An 18,577-nucleotide genomic window follows, 5' to 3' on the forward strand; every position below is an offset into this window, starting at 1 on the left:
GTTGCAAAGCGATTGGCCACGGAAGCCTGCACTGCTCGTAATGCAGCCAAGGGTTCACCTCCTTTTTTCATAACCTTTTGCTTCCTTGCCAACTGGATCTGTAGGAACCATTGCATCCTCTATTGTCAGGGACAGCTGGCTCTACCTTGGGGAGGCAGGGGGGTCTTGAGAGAGTCTTGTCCACTGCTCTGCACCCATTCTCTCTTTCTAAGTGCCTGCCTGCATGGCAGGCTAGTGTACTGTATAGTCCCACCCTGGCTTGCCACACACTAAGTGGCCACATGGACCTGCTACCATGCACTACAAGTTCCGCACATTCCCACCCTACCTGGCCGTGCCCTAAGTCACACTGTAGACAAGCCCTTAGGATTCTGGATAAGGGACTGAAGAATCAGCTATGCATTCCTCTGTTTGCAAATAGCTCTGAAGGCGCACAGTCAATGGCATGCTTCTTCGTGCGTGACCGGGACAAAGCTATGCGTGCAACTGTACTAAGCGCTCTCTGCCCTACAGATTTGATCCAGTTATAGCCATCAGTGCAACCACACTTGTGCAATCCCTAGAATTACTTTCACTCTTGCAAGGAAGCACATAGTATTTGGAGGAGTGCCAACCCATTGCCAAGAAAATGACTTACCTCATTTCTAATCTGTTCTTTCAATTATTGTGGGAGGTAACTATTAACAGATTTTGAGCACTGAAAGTCAAGTCACAATCCCGCTATTTAAACCCCCAACTAAATCAAAATTGGCAAAACCCAGTTATAGAGGAAATTTTGGGAGGGAGACACACAGATGCCTCTGATCAGTCTGTGCTCCCAATTATTGCAAGCTCAGAAATGTATGCTGGACGTTTGTGTCCAAAGACTGAAATCCGCACCCTGCTTCCTATCCTGCAGTCTGGTCTGCACAGGCATATCCCCAGTTTAGGGCTAGCATGACACTTACACACTGGACTGCTCTGACTGCGTGCCCACTTCCGCTGTAGTTGCACCTTTTGTCCAGTAGAAGCCACTGTGGCACCTGCCATCCAGGTGCTCTCTATTGCTGCTCCACCTACTGAATCTGGAGGTGTTTGCCCCTAAGCTGATCTTTGAGCATATGAAAATAGGCTGTCATAAATATAAAGGGAAGGGTCACCACCTTTCTGTCCACAGTGCTATAAAATCCCTCCTGGCCAGAGGCCAAACCCTTTCACCTGTAAAGGGTTAAGAAGCTAGGATAACCTTTCAGGCACCTGACCAAAATGACCAATGAGGAGACAAGTTACTTTCAAAGCTGGAGGGGGGGAACAAAGGGTCTGTCCGTCCGTGTGATGCTTTTGCCGGGAACAGCTCAGGAATGCATCTCAGAACTCCTGTAAAAAGTTAGTAAGCAATCTAGCTGGAAATGCGTTAGATTTCCTTTTGTTCCATGGTTGGTAAAATAGTTGTGCTGAATGGAATGTATATTCCTGTTTTTGTGTCTTAAGGTTTTGCCTAGAGGGATTCTCTATGTTTTGAATCTGATTACCCTGTAAGGTATTTACAGAGTTGATTTTACAGAGTTGATTCTTTTACCTTTTCTTTAATTAAAAGTCTTCTTTTAAGAACCTGATTGCTTTTTCATTGTTCTTAAGATCCAAGAGTTTGGGTCTGTGTTCATCCATACCAATTGGTGAGGATTTTTATCAAGCCTTCCCCAGGAAAGGGGGTGTAGGACTTGGGGGGATATTTTGAGGGGGGAAGACATCTCCAAGTGGGCTCTTTCCCTGTTCTTTGTTTAACACGCTTGGTGGTGGCAGCATGGGGTTCAAGGACAAGGCAAAGTTTGTACCTTGGGGAAGTTTTTAACCTAAGCTGGTAAGAAAAAGCTTAGGAGGTTTTCATGCAGGTCCCCACATCCGTACCCTAGAGTTCAGAGTGGGGAAGGAACCGTGACATATGCGCACACGCAAATTATCGTGTCAAGTAATTTTGCATTAAATGGTCACATCGCTGCGCAAAACGTGGCAGCGATGCCCCAAGCCAATGGGGGTGTCAGGGCCTGCTTTTCCAATCAGAAGCATGCACAGATACAAATACAGTACGTCTTCAGCCCCTGTTGCACTCAATGGGTGACAGAGCTGTTGTGGTTATGAAACTTGTTTTAGGCACCTCCCTTTCCCAGAACAAACTTCTCTGAATTACAAGCTGGAACTTGGCAGGCTACAACTGTTTGCTGCTCTTTATGATAGGTAGTGCAAATAGGGATGTCTACAGTTAATGTCTGACATTTTCCATTGTTTATATCTTTGCAATGTGGGCAAGAAAAAAAAATACTCCAGACATTCTTGGAAATGGCTGAACTGCTTTAACTGAAACTTTCCAGAGGAATTCGTCTGAAGGCAAACACCTAGCATGGAAAGCTTCAGTCTGAACAGTTGTCGTTTGGTTACAACTCTTTGGTTAAGATGCTTCTAGCGTCTTAGAAAAAACTTCCTATCTGTAAGAACCGTAGGACAATGGAACAGAGGCCTAGGGAGGTCGTGCAAACTCCTTCACTGGAGGTTTTCAAAAGCAGGCTGGATAGTCATCTGTCTCACATGGTTTAGACACAACAAATCCTGCCTCTTGGCAGGGGTTAGACTAGATGACTCTTATGGTCCCTTCTAACCCTATAGAAGTCTAGTGCATCCTTGCTAGAACTTGACATTTGGTCCTAGTGTCAGGGCTGTGCCTTTTGTTCCTGTGAATCAATAAGGGGTGTTGGGAATAAAGGGGGTGCATAGGTGGCAGAAAATGGGGAAGTGGGAGTATGGGTGGAATATGAGGAAGTTGGGGAGGCAGGAGCCTCAGAAGGACGATAGAAGCAGAAAGGGAACATGGGCAGACGCAGAGGGAAGGAGATTAGAGGCAAGAACCATGGGGTGGCGGGAAGGACAGGAGCAGGAGAACAGTGGCACAGGAGTTGGGCGGGGGGCAGCAAACAGGTCAGACCCTGGGGGGAGCAGAAGGAAGGGAGTGGGTATAGACTCAGAAAAGAGCAGAAGCTTTTGTGGGGGATGCAATACATTATAACTGCTTGTCTAGCTGAGGACCCCTTTTGTAGCAGCCTTGCAGAATTCTACTTTCCTACCTAAGATGAGGAGGCTTGTTTGTTTGGCTGAATAAAATATCATTAGTCTTGTCACGATCACACTGGAGAAGGGCACACAATTCCAGATTAGGGCTGGTAGAACTTCACGACTACGTTGTACTTTGCTATCTTCCATTCTGAGGAACTTCTGTGGCCCTCATTATCATAGTTTCTGAACATCTTCCACTACCCCAAAAAAGGGCAGTTCCTGAAATCTACTCGTGTGCTCCTCTTTCATAAGCACAAGACAAATATCTTCAGCCACAAAAAATTCTAAACTACCGTGCGGGGTCTATCTCAGATATGCAATTTCAGCTACGTGAACAATGTAGCTAAAGTTGACGTACTCGGATCGACTTACCACAGTGAAGACACCGCGGTAAGTCAACAGCTGACACTCTCCTGTCAACTCCGCTTGCGCTCCTCGTACTGGTGGAGTACAGGAGTCAACAGGAGAGCGCTCATCGGTCAATTTATCGCATCTAGACTAGACGCGATAAATCAACCCCCGCTGGATCGATTGCTGCCCACCGATCGGCGGATACTGTAGACGAGCCCTTAGACTTGCTCCTCAGTCCAGCACTCCTGTAGTACCCAATTGCCCCACATTTATTATTATCATAGCACCCAGGAGCCAGTCATGGCCAATGCCCCCTATACTAGGCGTTGTACAAACACAGGACACAGACATTTGTTCCTCAGTCCAGCTTTCCTATAGTACACAATGGCCCTGTCTCTACTCCTCAGTGTAGATAATTTGTTGCTTGAGCCATGTCTAAACACTTGTCTACGGTAGGGTTTTTAACACTGGTGCAAGCCACCGTTAACACCCGTGCAGCTCACTTACCAGGCATTTGCACTGGTTCAGCTACATTAGTGCAGCTGAGGTCTAACAAACCCAGTGTAGACAAGACCTAAGATTGCTTGCTTGATTTAATTTATTTTTATTTTGTAGGGTCACTACTGAGGGAAAGAAATAATCTAAGGATTTGGGGTTGTTTTTTGTTTTGTTTAGTGTTGGGGACAGTAAATCGTAGAATCATAGCCTTTAAGGTCAGAAGGAGCCATTATGATAGTCTAGTCTGACCTCCTGCACAATGCAGGCCACAAAATCTCACCCACCCACTCCTGTAACAAACCCCTAACTTATGTCTGAGCTACTGAAGTCCTCAAATCGTGGTTTAAAGACTTCAAGGTGCAGAGAATCCTCCAGCAAGTGACCCGTGCCCCACGCTGCAGAGGAAGGCGAAAAACCCCCAGGGCCTCTGCCAATCTGCCGTGGAGGAAAATTCCTTCACGACCCCAAATATGGCGATCAGCTAAACCCTGAGCATGTGGGCAAGACTCACCAGCCAGACACCCAGGAAAGAATTTTCTGTAGTAACTCAGATCCCACCCCATCTAGCATTCCATCACAGGCCATTGGGCATATCTACCGCTAATAGTCGAAGATCAATTAATTGCCAAAATTAGGCTATCCCATCATATCATCCCCTCCATAAATTTATCAAGCTTAGTCTTGAAGCCAGATGTGTCTTTTGCCCCCACTGCTTCCCTTGGAAGGCTGTTCCAGAACTTCACTCTGATGGTTCGAAACCTTTGTCTAATTTCAAGTCTAAACTTCCTGATGGCCAGTTTATATCCATTTGTTCTTGTGTCCACATTGGTACTGAGCTTAAATAATTCCTCTCCCTCTGTGATATTTATCCCTCTGATATATTTACGGAGAGCAATCATATCTCCCCTCAGCCTTCTTTTGGTTAGGCTAAACAAGCCAGGCTCCTTGAGTCTCCTTTCATAAGACAGGTTTTGTCTTTGGTATGTACGACATGTTGCTCTGCCATCTAGGGATAGAAGAAAGCAAATGCACCTAAACACAGTCCAATACAACTTTGTATTTAAGACCATTGGCTTTTCTCATGTGCTTCCTCCATAGGAGGCTTATCGGATGGCAGTAGAAGGAGGCCTGCTTTTTAAGACACTTAGGAGGTTGTTTTGTAAGGAAACACTTACAGCATGTTAAAAAAAAATTGCAAAGGCTTTTATAAATTGTCTGTTCTGTGCAATACACTGTTAGTGTCCAGTGCCTCACACAGTAGCCCAATACACACCCGGGTACACACACACCTGCCCCACTCAACTGAACAGAGTGTGTTCTCCCCAAAACTAGAGATTAGGACTAAAGGATTAACACCCACATCATCTCTCTCGTGGCTTGATCCAGCGAGGCAGCTGACCACGTACTTACATTTAAGCATGCGAGTAGTCCCATAAGTGCTATGCTGAATTGGAGCCTAAGTATACTTACTTCCACTAGAATTTAAGCAGTTCATTGCTGAACATGGATCAATAAGCTTAAAGTTAATAAAATACTTACACGCTTTGCTGAATCAGGGCCTGTGTGTCCAATCCAACCTGCACTGAAATCCATCAGTCTACCAAGAGTTTGCTATGGCCTACAGTGAGTGTGTGTCAGTCAGTTCCATCTTTAATCATATACATTTATACTCAGTCACATGTTAAATTCTCTAAGGCAAGAGCCTGGTCATCTTATCTGTCTGTAACTCAGCGTGTATGCCAGTGATTTTCAATGCCATATGCTGTGCTTATTATCAAGACATTATTTAATCAGTATTACACTCCAAAACAAAACTTTCCGCTGTAACACACTGCAAATATAGAAAGGCAAGGCTGATACAAATGCATCTTGTTCTTCAAGTGGTTTTTATTTTTTCCCCTCAGGTATTAAATAAAACTGTGTCAGTGTAACAATTCTGACCATGCAAAGTCAGGTTTCTGCTTATCGTCAAACTTAAAGGGAATCTGTAGAAACAGTAAGGATAACTAAAAGCAACAATCAAAAAATGACATTCACATAATCTAGCAGGGCATGACAAACCCACAAGGCAGAGAAGTTTCATCCTTCCTTTGTTTTGCTGTGTCTGCATAGCAGAAGCAGGTTCTGTCTCCTTTCATTGAGTGGGTGGGTGAAGAGAATCTTAGATGCCACAGGCCAATTATTTTGCCATCAGTTACATGTAACCCTCTTCCCATTCATGGGTGTAACTCGGGGCATAGAACCTAGCTCAATACATGCTGCCAAGAGTAAGTATATTAGAACTAGTAAAGGGCTAGCCTTTGAATTTCCTTGGTGTAGTCGGTAGATTGCTCTATTTCTTTAGTCTGGAGCAAATGCCGGTATCCAATTTATTTGCCTCTTGCTGGCCATTGATTTGTAACAGTAGTGCTGGATTGCCATCGTTAATAATAATAAAAAAATAAATAAAAATAGAGGTATGTTTGGGTCCAGTTATTGATAAACACCAGCTTAAAAACCCCAACCCTACGAAACTCTGATGCATTTTAGATCTTGATCTAATCTTAGGCTCTCATCTTGCAGTAATATCCACTAGCGGGATAAGGGCTTCAGCAGCCAGCTCCCGTCTCCATCATAGGATGAACCAACTCAAAACGTGGGATCTGAAATCCCTCTCTGCTTCCCACCTCTATTCGCTCCACCCCCCCAAACAAAAAAATAGTGGGGAAGCGCTTTAGCCAAGGAGTTTTATAGTAATAAAAAAAAAATCTCAAAGAGCTTCAGAAAGATTCATTAAGCCTCACGACACCCCAGTGAAGTAGGTATTATGACAAACCATTTTACACCAGGAGAAACTGCAGGCACAGTTTACAACGTGGCACTCTTACAAACAACTGGGCTTATTTGCCTGGACTCTGTCTGAGGATCTGTACTGATGAGCATCTTCTCTTCATCCCCTTCTTTCTACCTCTGTCTCGTATACTGCAAAAAAATAAAACCACACGTGATACAGGGACATATTAAAAGTGACCATTCACACAAGGAAGGAGTCTTTTTGGTAAAACCCTACCAAGCACTAACATTCAGGACCCCGTTTCTGATCCACCGAAGGCTGCTGAATTCCTTTTAACCTTCACAGAGTAAAACCCCAGGACTTCCCCTCTGAGAGATGTAGAATATTGGGCATGAGTTTGTTTCTGGATGGCCCTTGGGGATGAGTCGCCTCTTGCTCACGGTGGAGAATGTGGAGTAATACAGCTGAAGCCAGGGGAGTCAGACCAGTCTCTGGGGTGAGATCAGAATTAGGGCCTTCACCAGGCACTCAGAATAGGGTTTGCAAACTGGGCTAAAAGTGCCAGAGATCTGGATGCTGCTAAAATTTTATAAAATCTGTGACTAATTAATAGCTCCTCCTGGTGTTAACTCTCTTCTGGATTTCAGAGTGATTTTTATTTTTATTTTCCCCCTCCCCTCCTCCTCCACAGTGATTTTTAATTAAATAACAGATTTTTTTAAGGCAGATGACTTTTTGACTCATTTTGTTAGGTTTGTTTGCTTACCAGTCAAACTTAACTTCAGTGAAACAGAAGTGAGACTCACGGCTCAACAGATCAGAAGAGATCCCTGCACTTAGGAATCGAGTTATCTTTCAAGCCACATTATTTTGCGCTGGCTGCATGGAGACATGCCACATCTGCAGCCTTGCCTGCGCTGACACCTGGAGGAAAATCTCCTAATGCTGATGCAGTGGCAGTATCGAGGGTAAGAGCGCTAGGGTTCTCACCCTGATCTTAGCAGCACAGGGAAGACTCGTGAGATGAGCATTCTGGGAGCCTGGTTACAAGTGGATGGAATGTTAGCAGGGAGAGAGTTAATTCATCTCAATGTTGAGCAGTGGGATAAACTGCGGCTTTCTTGTCTATATTAGATATTTACATAGCTGCAGATTCACTAGTTGCTGAAATCTGAACTAATCCCCAATGTAAACAAGGCCTCAGACGGGGCAGAAGTGTGCTCTCCTGAGTGAGAGTGTACTTGCAAACCCCCTGTGATTCATTAGTTTATAGCCCGGGGATTTTCTGTCAACGAAGAGCTGTTTTTTAAAAAGAATCCTTGAAACCAGGTCTAGTTATTACACACATCCTCTCACCCATAGATCTCAAAGCCCATTGCAGAGGAAGACAAGTCTCATTTGTTTTCCAACATCCCAGCTCTTGAACTGAATTAACTAAGAACAGGATTCGGACAACCTGATGGGGAGGAATACAGCTGCACTTACTTTATTCATGACCCAGTCAGCATCTTCAATGGCTCTCTTAATAATCTGCTGGATTCTCTCAGGACTGTCTTCATCTGCATGAACTCTGAAACTCTACGGGGTTTGAGCAGAATGTGGAAATGATTAACTCCAGTTAATGTAACAGCTGATCAGATCCTGCTAAAATAAGGATTTAAAATCCTGAAATAAATACTTGATCAAAAATGTATACAATCTGAAGACCTAGAATGCCTATTCTAGCAAATAGGCAAATCTTTGTTCAGAAGGGTTTACAGCAGTGGCTTTCAACCTATTTTTCCATTGTGGGCCACATCCAATTCTATCTGTATGGCCCTGAGGATGTCACGTGGGCAGCAACTGTGTGCTGATTGGGCCTCAGGTTGAGAACCACTGGGTTACAGTGAACATACTTTCATATTCGCTATTCTAAACCTTCTGCAGCAGGGGGTCTTACAGAAGTTTGTGCTAACAAGGTAAGGACCAGGGCTATTCACCTGGTTGTGTTGCACCAGGTGGAGCACATGTTCCATATGCTCACACTAGCCTTGCTGACTTACGTTAAGGGCTCGCACGTTCGGGCATAGATCCCAGAAGTGGTGCATTCTGGGATACTTGGAAAGGCCACCCAGGACATTCATGAACAGGATTATCTGACAGAGTTGACTGCACTTGCAGGGGGCTGGACTCAATAACCCAGAAGGTCTCTGCCAGTCCTATGTCCCTATGTATTGTGGAACAGCAACTGGAGGACGAACTGAACTGCTTCAGCTAGTTTGTGTCCACTAAAGCAGTTCAGACTGAAATAGGGTATAGCTCTGCAAAAATTGTATGTTCCCTTGTAAACCATATAAAGCATTTTATGTTGGATGCAAGGTGTGCTACAATCATTTTAAGAGGAACAGTACTTTTTTGGCTAGCAGAAACATGGCTTGAGTGAACTGCCGAAATAGGGCATCAGTGATGGAAAAGAGATTCTAAAAGTTTAACATGCTCTTAGTAAAAAAGTAAAGAAACTTGTTTTTTAATTGTCGGATCTTGTTAACCTGATTAGAGTTTTCTACTTTAATAATCCAAATAAATGGGAAAACAAGCTTTCCCATTGCCAAAGAGAGCATCTCTCTACCTGTCTGATTGCATGTCTGTAATGCTGTTGGATATTTTCTGTAGGAAGCCGCTTACAACATCGAAGCAGGTAGCGATATAACTGCAAAGGCTTCTGGACTAATTCAGCCCCCGGTAACGGAGCCATTGTCATGTTAAGATTTCAGCTGCTAAAACAAACAAAACAAGGGTATTTCACAAAACTGGGAAATGCACACTGCAGAATTAAATCTCAAGGGTAATTTTACAAGGAGAGCTTCAGTCTTGGTAAGCTTAAAACCAGGAGTAATTTGTAGTTTGCAGGAACATACAGGTTTAGTATCATGATTTATTTTTAATTATGCTTCGAATTTTCATCCCGGAATCTGCAAGTTCTTATATAATCTCCCCATGGGATTAGGAGGAAATGAGGCATGGAATGGCTAAGGAACATGTTCAAACTATTGAGAAATTGCTTATTTGAGGGCAGCTAGGGTTAGGTGTCATGAATCAAATGTAGAAATATAGAAGTGTGTGTGAGAAAGGGGTCCGTGGGTGGCTGGGTGTACATAACCCCCTTCCCCCCCCATAGTATACAATTTTTCCCCTGCCCCTTTGTAAATCACTTGTGTTAGGGACTGATCTTGACTGGGGGGGGGGAACTTCTCACATGTGTACGTCTTTGAAGGAATGGGGCCTTCAAACAGCTCTTTGGGGCAGGGGCATTGTCTTTGAGATGTTTGTAGGGCACTTAGCACTCAGACATGGGTCTCATTCTGCTACTGTAAATGATCCTCATGCAGTGTGCCAGTCTGGAAGAAGAGGTCCTAGCCCTTGCACCTGTAGTCTGATCCCCATGAGCTGACCTATGCCCATGCTGCCCCTCTCCCCCATGCCTCTAGTGAGAGTCCATATGGACTCTATCTAGGCAACCCACATGGCTGATATTGCAGGATCAGGGCCTTAAGTGGTTGCTATTAAGATTACGTGAGTAGGGCTTGATTTCCTAGTGCTCGAATCGTTTCAAGAGCTCTAGGTGAAAACTGGTTTGCAAGCTTGAAGTTCCACCTTTTAAGCAATCTGCATAAACACACCAGGACTCGTGCACAAACATTAATAGCTTTGAGACTCATCATGAACATAGCAGTAACAGGGAAAAGAACAACATCTACCAAACGTTCCCCACCAGTACACTTGGATGGACTTTCTGTTACAATATACAAGCTGAATAAAGTGCTAATCGGATCTTTTAAATGACTAGTCATTTAACAGATGGTTGCCATCTGCGGAAACCTAAATTAACATTTTGGAGAAAGTACAGTTTTTACATAATTACTCATTAGAGTCAAGAAATACATGAGTAACCAAATAACCAAGTAGGTGTGGGATATAATTTTAGCATCAATTAAGGTATTTAGCCTTCATAATATCTTTGTGTGGGTTTTCTAAACACTTCACGTCCTTGGGCCAAATTCATCCTGGAGTGTAACACCATTAACTTTCCACAGGGGTTGGCTACTGAGCGATTTCATGACAGCTCCAGTCCTGGCAGCTCTTACATTTCACAGCCTCCTCTTCTGGGAAAATCATGCTCTTCGGCTAACCAGACCCCAATCGCCTGACAACAGCTAAGCGATGGGTGACGCTAGTGTCTGGGTGTGAGAGCAATGGATGCAGGAGAATCTGTTTCAGTTTCAAAGTCCTCAACCAACTCCTGTCAGTGAACCTACAGGCTGCATCTCAGCAAATGCACAGCAGTAACTATTGCAATCTTTTGGCTAGAGTATCAAAACAGGCCCTGAAGGGTTTTATGGGGGTGTCCACTATTTTTCCCCCCCATACCCAGCTCCTCAAATTCCCTTCACTTTAGCATGACGATTTGGGGAAAATCCTAAAGGGCAGGGGTCTGTGCATACTCAGCTCAGGGCAGGAGGGGGCTCCGAAGTGTAGACAATATCTAGGACGTAATCCCCACGAATAAGGGCATGAGCACCCTGATGACTTGGCCAAATTCCCGCTGGGGTAATTTCCTTCCCCGTCTCTAAGCATCCCCTGTCCTGTCACCTGGAGATAGGGCTAATCTTCACTTCTTAGTTTCAGTGGGTTTGGGGGTATTCACAACAGCTGCTGGGCTTCAAGCTGGAGGTGGCTGCCGGTGAGTGATGGGTAAGGCTGAGGGGGGGGCGCTGATTGGGGATGAAAGGGGCATGAACGTGCCTTGCAGACGTGCCAGCCGGACGCACCCCTCTGTGCATTTAAAGCCCCCCCAGCTGGTGCTGCCGTGAATGCGCCCTGGCTCTCCCCGCCTGCAGCAGGCAGCCACAGAGGGGGAAGGCTTAGGGTAAAGCCCCCCCGCTGCTGGGGGCGGGGAGGGGGGGTGCTAGCACGGGGAGCCCGGCACCTCTCCAAGCGCTCCCCCTACCCGCAGCTGCGCCCCGGGGGCTCCGCATCCAGCCGGCAGGCGCGGGGGAGCCAGATCGCCCGGCTTGTATCCGCCGCCCGCAGGGACAGGGCCGGGCCCGCAGCGCCGCTCGGGTCGCCCCAAGGCCGGAGCCGGAGAGCCGCGCCCGGGAGGGCAGGCGGCCGCGGCTCGGCGCTTCCTTCCGGCGGCTGCAAGGCTCGGCTGGAGCCAGGAACCAGCCTCAACCCCAGCGCACTGCACCCCAGTAACCCCGCTGCCCCCCCTTCCCCGTGCACTGCTCCCCAGCATCCCCGCAGCTCCCCTCCCCAGCGCACTGCACCCCAGTAACCCCGCTGCCCCCCTCGCCCTGCACCCCGGTATCCTCCCCCCGTACACTGCACCCCCGCCTCCCCAGTGTACTGTACCCTATTATCCTCCCCAGGGCACTGCACCCCAGTAACCCCGCTGCCCCCCTTCCCCGTGCACTGCTCCCCAGTATCCCCGCAGCTCCCCTCCCCAGGGCACTGCACCCCACTATCCTCCCCAGTGCACTGCACCCCAGTATCCCCAATCCCATTGTCTCCTAGCCCCTTCTCCCCCTGCACTGCACCCCAGTATCCTTACATCCCATTGTCCCCTAGCCCCCTTTCCCCAGTGCACCGCACCCCACTATCCCCGCGGCCCCCTCCTCCCCAGCGCGCTGCAGGTACCTCACTGGCCGCTGGCTCGGCGGCTGCCCGCACCCAAGGGCAAGGGCGGCCACGCGCCGCTGCGTGGGAATCCCGTTTGGCGCGGCCCAGGACGGTGAGCAGCGCCCCCCGCCGGGCGAACTGCAGATCACACCAGCCCCACACGAAATGCACAGCACCCACCCTTGGTTTTTCTGGACCCTGCAGAGGGTGACACCTGTGCTGAGGGCCCTCCTTTTGGTTTGCTGCCTCCTGTCCCGTCCCAAGGCGAGGAAGCATAGCCTGGTATCTGAGGCATCACCACGCCAGCGATCACAGGCTGCTGTATAGATGGCTACTCCCTGGAGTGACGTTTGTGGGTGCTGTCCCCCAAATAAGCTTTTTGCTGGATACAGCGACAGATTGGACAATATTTCCTTGCCACAGAGACAGTCGCCTTTGATCAGCACCCCTAAAATGCTACCTCCCTTATACAGGCACCCAAAGCGTAGAGACCACAGCCCATCACGAATTTCTCTGTATGTAAGAATCTCACTAGGCACCCATCCTCTGCTCCGGACACCCCAGGCTTATGTGAAAAAGCAGACAGCACAAATAACCATGCCAGGCAGCACCGTACAAATGATGGCTCAGCCCACGTTGAGAGAGAACTAAATACCCACAGACACATACAATGGGAGAAATAAAATAAAGCTACTGCACGCAGAGGACCAGATTGTGATCGCTTTCATCACACTGAATAGCACCTTACACCAGGGTATTACTCATTGCTCGGGTATTGGAATCTGGCCCATAGAAACCCCTCAAGCTCTTGGAAGCCTGGGCGAAGAGGTGGGCTTTGCAACATGCCTAGAAGGCTAACAGAGCTGGGCGCGGGCGGATTGACAGCATGTCTACACTGCAATCAGACGTGTGACTCCAGCACGGGTCGGCAGCCCCAAGCTAGCTTTGCTCTAGGTAGCTCGAATAATAATAGCAGTGAAACCAGGGCAGCATAGGCTAGCTGCGCAAATATGTACCCAGGGTGCGGGAGGGGTGGGCAGGGGAGGGGGTTGTACCATCTACACCGCCACAGCTTCACTGCTATTGTTATTTGAACTAACTAGCTCAAAGCGAGCTTGAGGATGTCCACATGGGCTGCAGTCACACCTCCTGCAAGCTCATGGAAACGGCTCTGGCAGTATCTCCATCGGTACCTCTGCTGATCTCGTCTGCCATCAGGCATGCGGAGAGAGCCAGTCTCTGGGTAACCTGGTACCAAGCTATTTAGGGCCTTAGGGTTAAGGTCAATACCTTAAATTCCCCCTAGAAATTCACTGGCAGCCGGAGCAGTTCTCAGCACCCCAGTGTCATGCGAGCTCAGCATCAAACATCACTAACAATAAGCAGCCGCATTTTGCACTGGGTTCCGTTTCTGAGGGGCTTTACTGTGCAGAGGCAATCCATCACAAAGGTGTAGATAAGCGTGGGCAGGCACCGGCTGGGGAGAGAAGGCCACACTGGAGATCAGGTGAAAGTGAGGTCAGGACGGATTAGTTCAGCAGTTTGTCCTATTGTCAGAAAGTTGAGAACCTTGAATGTGATCTCTTGAACATTTTCTTTCCTAACCTGTCTCTCATGTTCCATCAAGCAGACTTCCCCATTCTCTTAAACTTCAAGTATTGACAGGAATTATAGGTGGATAATTAGCTTCAGGGGCTGGCTTTTGTGCGAGAGCTACATTTTGATTCATTTCATCAAATTGCAGTCCCATAACACATGTCAAAAAGAATAAATATGACAGTAATGTAAGTACCAATCTCCTCAGACCAATCCAGACTGGTAATGCAGAAAAGGAATGTCAAATTTAATTGGAAAAAGAGCTACTGCAACTGGCATTGTCTCTAAGTGAAATAATGTTTATTGTATTGAATAGCCCTCTCTGCTGGACTGTATAGAGCTAAAATGTCACTCTGAATTGATTAAATGCATGCTTTGTATCCAGAGAGAAACATTAGTCTCTATCTAAAACAAACCCCATAACAAATGATTCTGTCAATACTTTATAATGACTGGAGTTTCCAGCTTAGTTGTGATAACTGGTTCTTTAATAACAGTTTTTACGTAGCACTTTTAAGATACTAAAGCACTTTAGAAAGGAGGTCAGTATCATCCTCCCCATTTTATAGGTGGGGAAACTGAGGCACTGGGCCATTAAGTGACTTTCCTAATGTCAGCCAGTGGGCCAGCTCTGGGAGTATAACTCAGATCTTCTGAGTCCCAGGCCAGTGCTTTATCCATTGAACCACATTGCCTCCTTAGAGAGTCCTTCACTTCTTACAGGTTTCAGAGGGGTAGCTGTGTTAGTCTGTATCAGCAAAAACAATAGGAGTCTTTGTGGTACCTGAGGCTATTTATGATTATGGGGCAGGTTCTCCAGAGCTGCATTGCTCTGCAATGGAAGTCAAGGTCCAATGAGTCCATGGAAGGAATTCTGGACTCACTTTCAGTTTGGATTAATGGGAAGACACCAACTGATTTTAGTGGGCTTTGGATCAGATTCCTTGGAAAGTGCTGAAATATTTCTGAAGCATATGTATAGAAAACAGGTCTGATGGAGTCAAAGGCTCTGTTACCAAAGTTAAAATATTGGGTTTGGTGTAGAACCCAATGGAACACTCAAGCACAGAATGAGGACCGAGCAGTCAGAAGGGTTACATTAGATGCCTCTCATTCGTTCTCTGGGTGCCAGGACAGGATGGTTCCAACAGCATATCCTCCAGTCCTCTGTCCAACCTGGTTTTCAATATGCCAAGTAATGGGGATTCCACCACGGCCTTTGGGGTCTAAGAGCTCACTGTCAGGACATATATTCCGGAGACTCGCTTACCTTCATTTTTCCTTTTGCTGAATTATATTTCATCTTCAGACACCTCCTTGTCAAGCTATTCATTTCTTCTTTTGAAAGGAAACACCTTTTCTTTTGGACAAATCGGGGATGAGCACTGAAGTACCCCACAACCCTCCCACATTGCGCAAAGGGGTAGAAACTGTCCCAGCTGGGGAGGCACGAAATACAGGGGCAGCCGAAAGGTTCAGATGGGGGAAGGTCACACAGAACCCTGCAGCTCCTTGCAAATTGCAGTGCCATCTTCCCTCGTGGTCTATGCTATTGGAACACAGGGGCGTAGTTATGCAGGGTGCTCCAGGGATGTCTTCAACGGGTCTGTGAACTGCACAGAGACACGTACACCACAAACTGGACTCAGTGGTCTGAGGAGTCCCACAGTGAGCAATGGCTACTCCCACAAGTCCTGAACCCTAACATCAACATCCGATTGCATGCTGGAGCACCCCCGTACTCTGGTTGTCAGTGGAGAGGGGCTGGATTCCTTCTATTCTCCCTCCAACCTTTGTACCCCACGCAAAGTCCATTGTCTCAGGCTTTGGATGGGGGGAGATTAGAATTTCAACCAATAGCGCTCCGGAGGGAGACAAAGTTGAGCAAATGCATTACTGACAACTAACTACATAAAAGAGACAAGGCATTCTGTTGATCACGTTCTTCAGGAAAACTTTCAGAGCTGTAGCCTGGTCCTGTTGATTCAAATGGGAATTTTGCCATTGACTTCAATTGTGCCATGATGTACCTCATGGGTATTTTTTTTTAATGCTCTAGGAAATGTCAGTCAAGCCTGTATGTAATTTTCTCCTCCAATACTTCTATTATTTAAAAAAAAAGGGGGCCAAGAAACTGTACCTTTCAAGGGTAAGTTCCTGAGTCCATTTTTTTTTCGCCAAAATTAGGCTCTTATCCTTCAGTGGATTATCAAAGCAGGATTGAGGAGAGTCACTCTTGACCCAAGTCTGTTCTGCGCTGTGCAATTTATGTCCCCACTTTCAGTGCAATCTTGTGGCGATCAATATTTCTAACATGTTGAGAGCGTTTTTCGATTGGTTTGCGTAGTGTACTAGAAGAGAAAGGGGCACCCACGAGATACCAAGCATATCACTCTTAAACAGTCCTCACCTGCATTACTAAGAATATTTTAGATTACCGATGCCAGAAGAGAAATCTAAGTGCTACCATATGATGTATGGATGCTTTCGGCCTTTTGCTCAGGCTGCAATTAAGGAAAGTATCCCTGCTTAGAAAAGCACTTAAACATAAAGCATGTGCTTAACTTTAAGCAGGTGCTTAACTGCTTTCCTGCATTGGGATCATCTCTTCGAAAATAAAACTAGACTAGTCAGTATCATTTTCTGGTTCTCCTGCACTAGCATAGTTTTGCTGCCTTTGGGTTTGCAACATGCAGGGACATACCTAACCGCGGAAATTGTTTTCCCCTAAAATAAAAAAAAAGAAAAGAAATTATCTTCATTTTAGGCCTTGTAAAACCCTCCTTTCCCTTTCCACAACACTCCTCCCCTACATTTTGGACCTTTGACAGTGAGTATCTCTTTAAGAGCTTTTGTGCACTCGCACAAATTAGGATCTTGTTTGGGCCAAGTCCAGACCTAGTGTATATGGTTGCTACTCCCTAGCCTGAATCTGATTAGCATAACAACATTGGTGCAGAGCCCATCAATAAACCATTAGTCTGCTAAATTTATTATATGGGCCATTCTGAATTGATGGAGACCATGGTTTCTATTTCTGTAGGTTATTTTTTTTTTTCACCAGTGGAACACCCAGTCACATGCCTGTTTTGATCGGCTTGGTATTTTGAAAGAAATTTAGAAATCTGTTCTCTGGTATCCTCCATTGTTTGCTCTGAGATCATTGTGTTCTTGAAACACAGTGTCCTAATACCTTTAGCATTCATAAAATATTCATTCAGACCTCACACTGCTTTCTTTTAGCCTTGAAAAGGTCGCCCCTTGGAGTCCCTGAATCCCTCCTAGCTGCAAAAACACACATAATCCTTGCCATTCACAAAATGCTCTGCTAATTGGAAAATGCATTGCAAATGTATGAGGCCAGGAATATGTCAGTTTAAAATAAAACCCACACAGATAATGGACAATGACATGACAATTATTATAAAATGAGAACAGAACAAGTAGAAATCTTCTGTGCCATGGCATATAGTTTCCTCTCCATTTGCCATAGAGTTCAGCTTTTCTCGAGTTTAGCATTTCAAAAAGCATTTTGCAGCATAACAAGGTAAAACCCCTAGCACAGTAGCATCAATAAATGGTAGAATTCTCTTCCTAAGTATCTCTATTCTGCATCTTTACTTAAGTTGTCAACTTTTTGCAGGAGGGAAAAAATCTTTGTTATATATGCCTACAGTGCACAGCCCAAGGGGGCGAGGGGCTACTGCAATGCATACCTTCAGTAAATTAATCTAGGTGTAAACAGATGCTAGTTGTAGAGGATGGACTAGATCAGGGATGGCCAACCTGAGCCTGAGAAGGAGCCAGAATTTACCAATGTACGTTGCCAAAGAGGCACAGCAATATGTCAGCAGCCCCCCATCAGCTCCCCTCTGGCTCCCAGTGCTTCCCGCCCACCGGCAGCCCTGCCAGTCAGCACCTCCCGCTCCCTCCCTGCACCTCCCGATCAGCTGTTTCGTGGCGTGCAGGAGGCTCTGGGGAGGAGGGGGGAGAAGAGAGGGCACAGCAGGCTCAGGGGAGGGAAGGGGTGGAGTGGGGGCAGGGCCTGTGGCAGAGCCAGGGGTGGAGCAATGAGCACCCCCCGGCACATCGGAAAGCTGGCGCTGTAGCTTCAGCCCCGGAGTCGGTGCCTGTACAAGGAGCCGCATGTTAACTTCTGAAGAGCCGCATGTGGCTCCGGAGCCACAGGTTGGCCACCCCTGGGCTAGATCCTCAATGGGTATACAATGAAAGGAGCTATGCTGATTGACACCCACGGATGAGATGGCTGAAAATATTTTCTGTTTCTGGCATAAACATCTGTAGGCCGATGCTCCTGAAGATTTAGGGCTTGATGAAGTTTTTTGTTATGGTACATAATTAAAGGACCATGTCTGAAAAATACAGGATAAAAGTTGTTCTTGAAGGACAACATCGCGCAATATTGTTGTATTCACGGTACAAAGTCATACATAGTACAAAATTGTGCATTTTGTCTTCTGCATGATAATTGCTGAAGTATGGGACAAAGTCCATGCTGGATTGACTTGCTATAGGACATACGGTAATTAGACTCAAAATAAGCCACATCCACCTAAATAAGGGACAGTTCACCATAGGGCAGATTTTTGTATCTGC

At 46.4% G+C, this 18,577-nt stretch overlaps 1 protein-coding gene across 2 annotated transcripts; it reads right to left on the bottom strand.

The window, feature by feature from the left end:
- Positions 1–5,746: 5,746 nt before the first annotated feature.
- On the bottom strand, positions 5,747–12,490 carry LYRM9 (LYR motif containing 9). 2 transcript variants are annotated; one of them, XM_074974331.1, is made up of 4 exons: positions 12,383–12,482; positions 9,315–9,459; positions 8,192–8,284; positions 5,747–6,894 (listed from the first exon to the last, which is right to left on the bottom strand). In XM_074974331.1, the coding sequence occupies exons 2-4, from the start codon at positions 9,444–9,446 to the stop codon at positions 6,877–6,879; spliced, it is 243 nt and encodes an 80-aa protein (XP_074830432.1). In that variant the 5' UTR covers positions 9,447–9,459; positions 12,383–12,482; the 3' UTR covers positions 5,747–6,876. The 2 variants fall into 2 exon arrangements, with proteins under 2 accessions (XP_074830432.1, XP_074830431.1); XM_074974330.1 differs by having other exon boundaries at positions 5,750–6,894; positions 9,315–9,462; positions 12,383–12,490.
- Positions 12,491–18,577: the final 6,087 nt, after the last annotated feature.

The sequence above is a fragment of the Natator depressus genome, chromosome 17 (assembly GCF_965152275.1).
Source record: "Natator depressus isolate rNatDep1 chromosome 17, rNatDep2.hap1, whole genome shotgun sequence".
In the NCBI taxonomy this organism is placed as follows: domain Eukaryota; kingdom Metazoa; phylum Chordata; order Testudines; family Cheloniidae; genus Natator; species Natator depressus.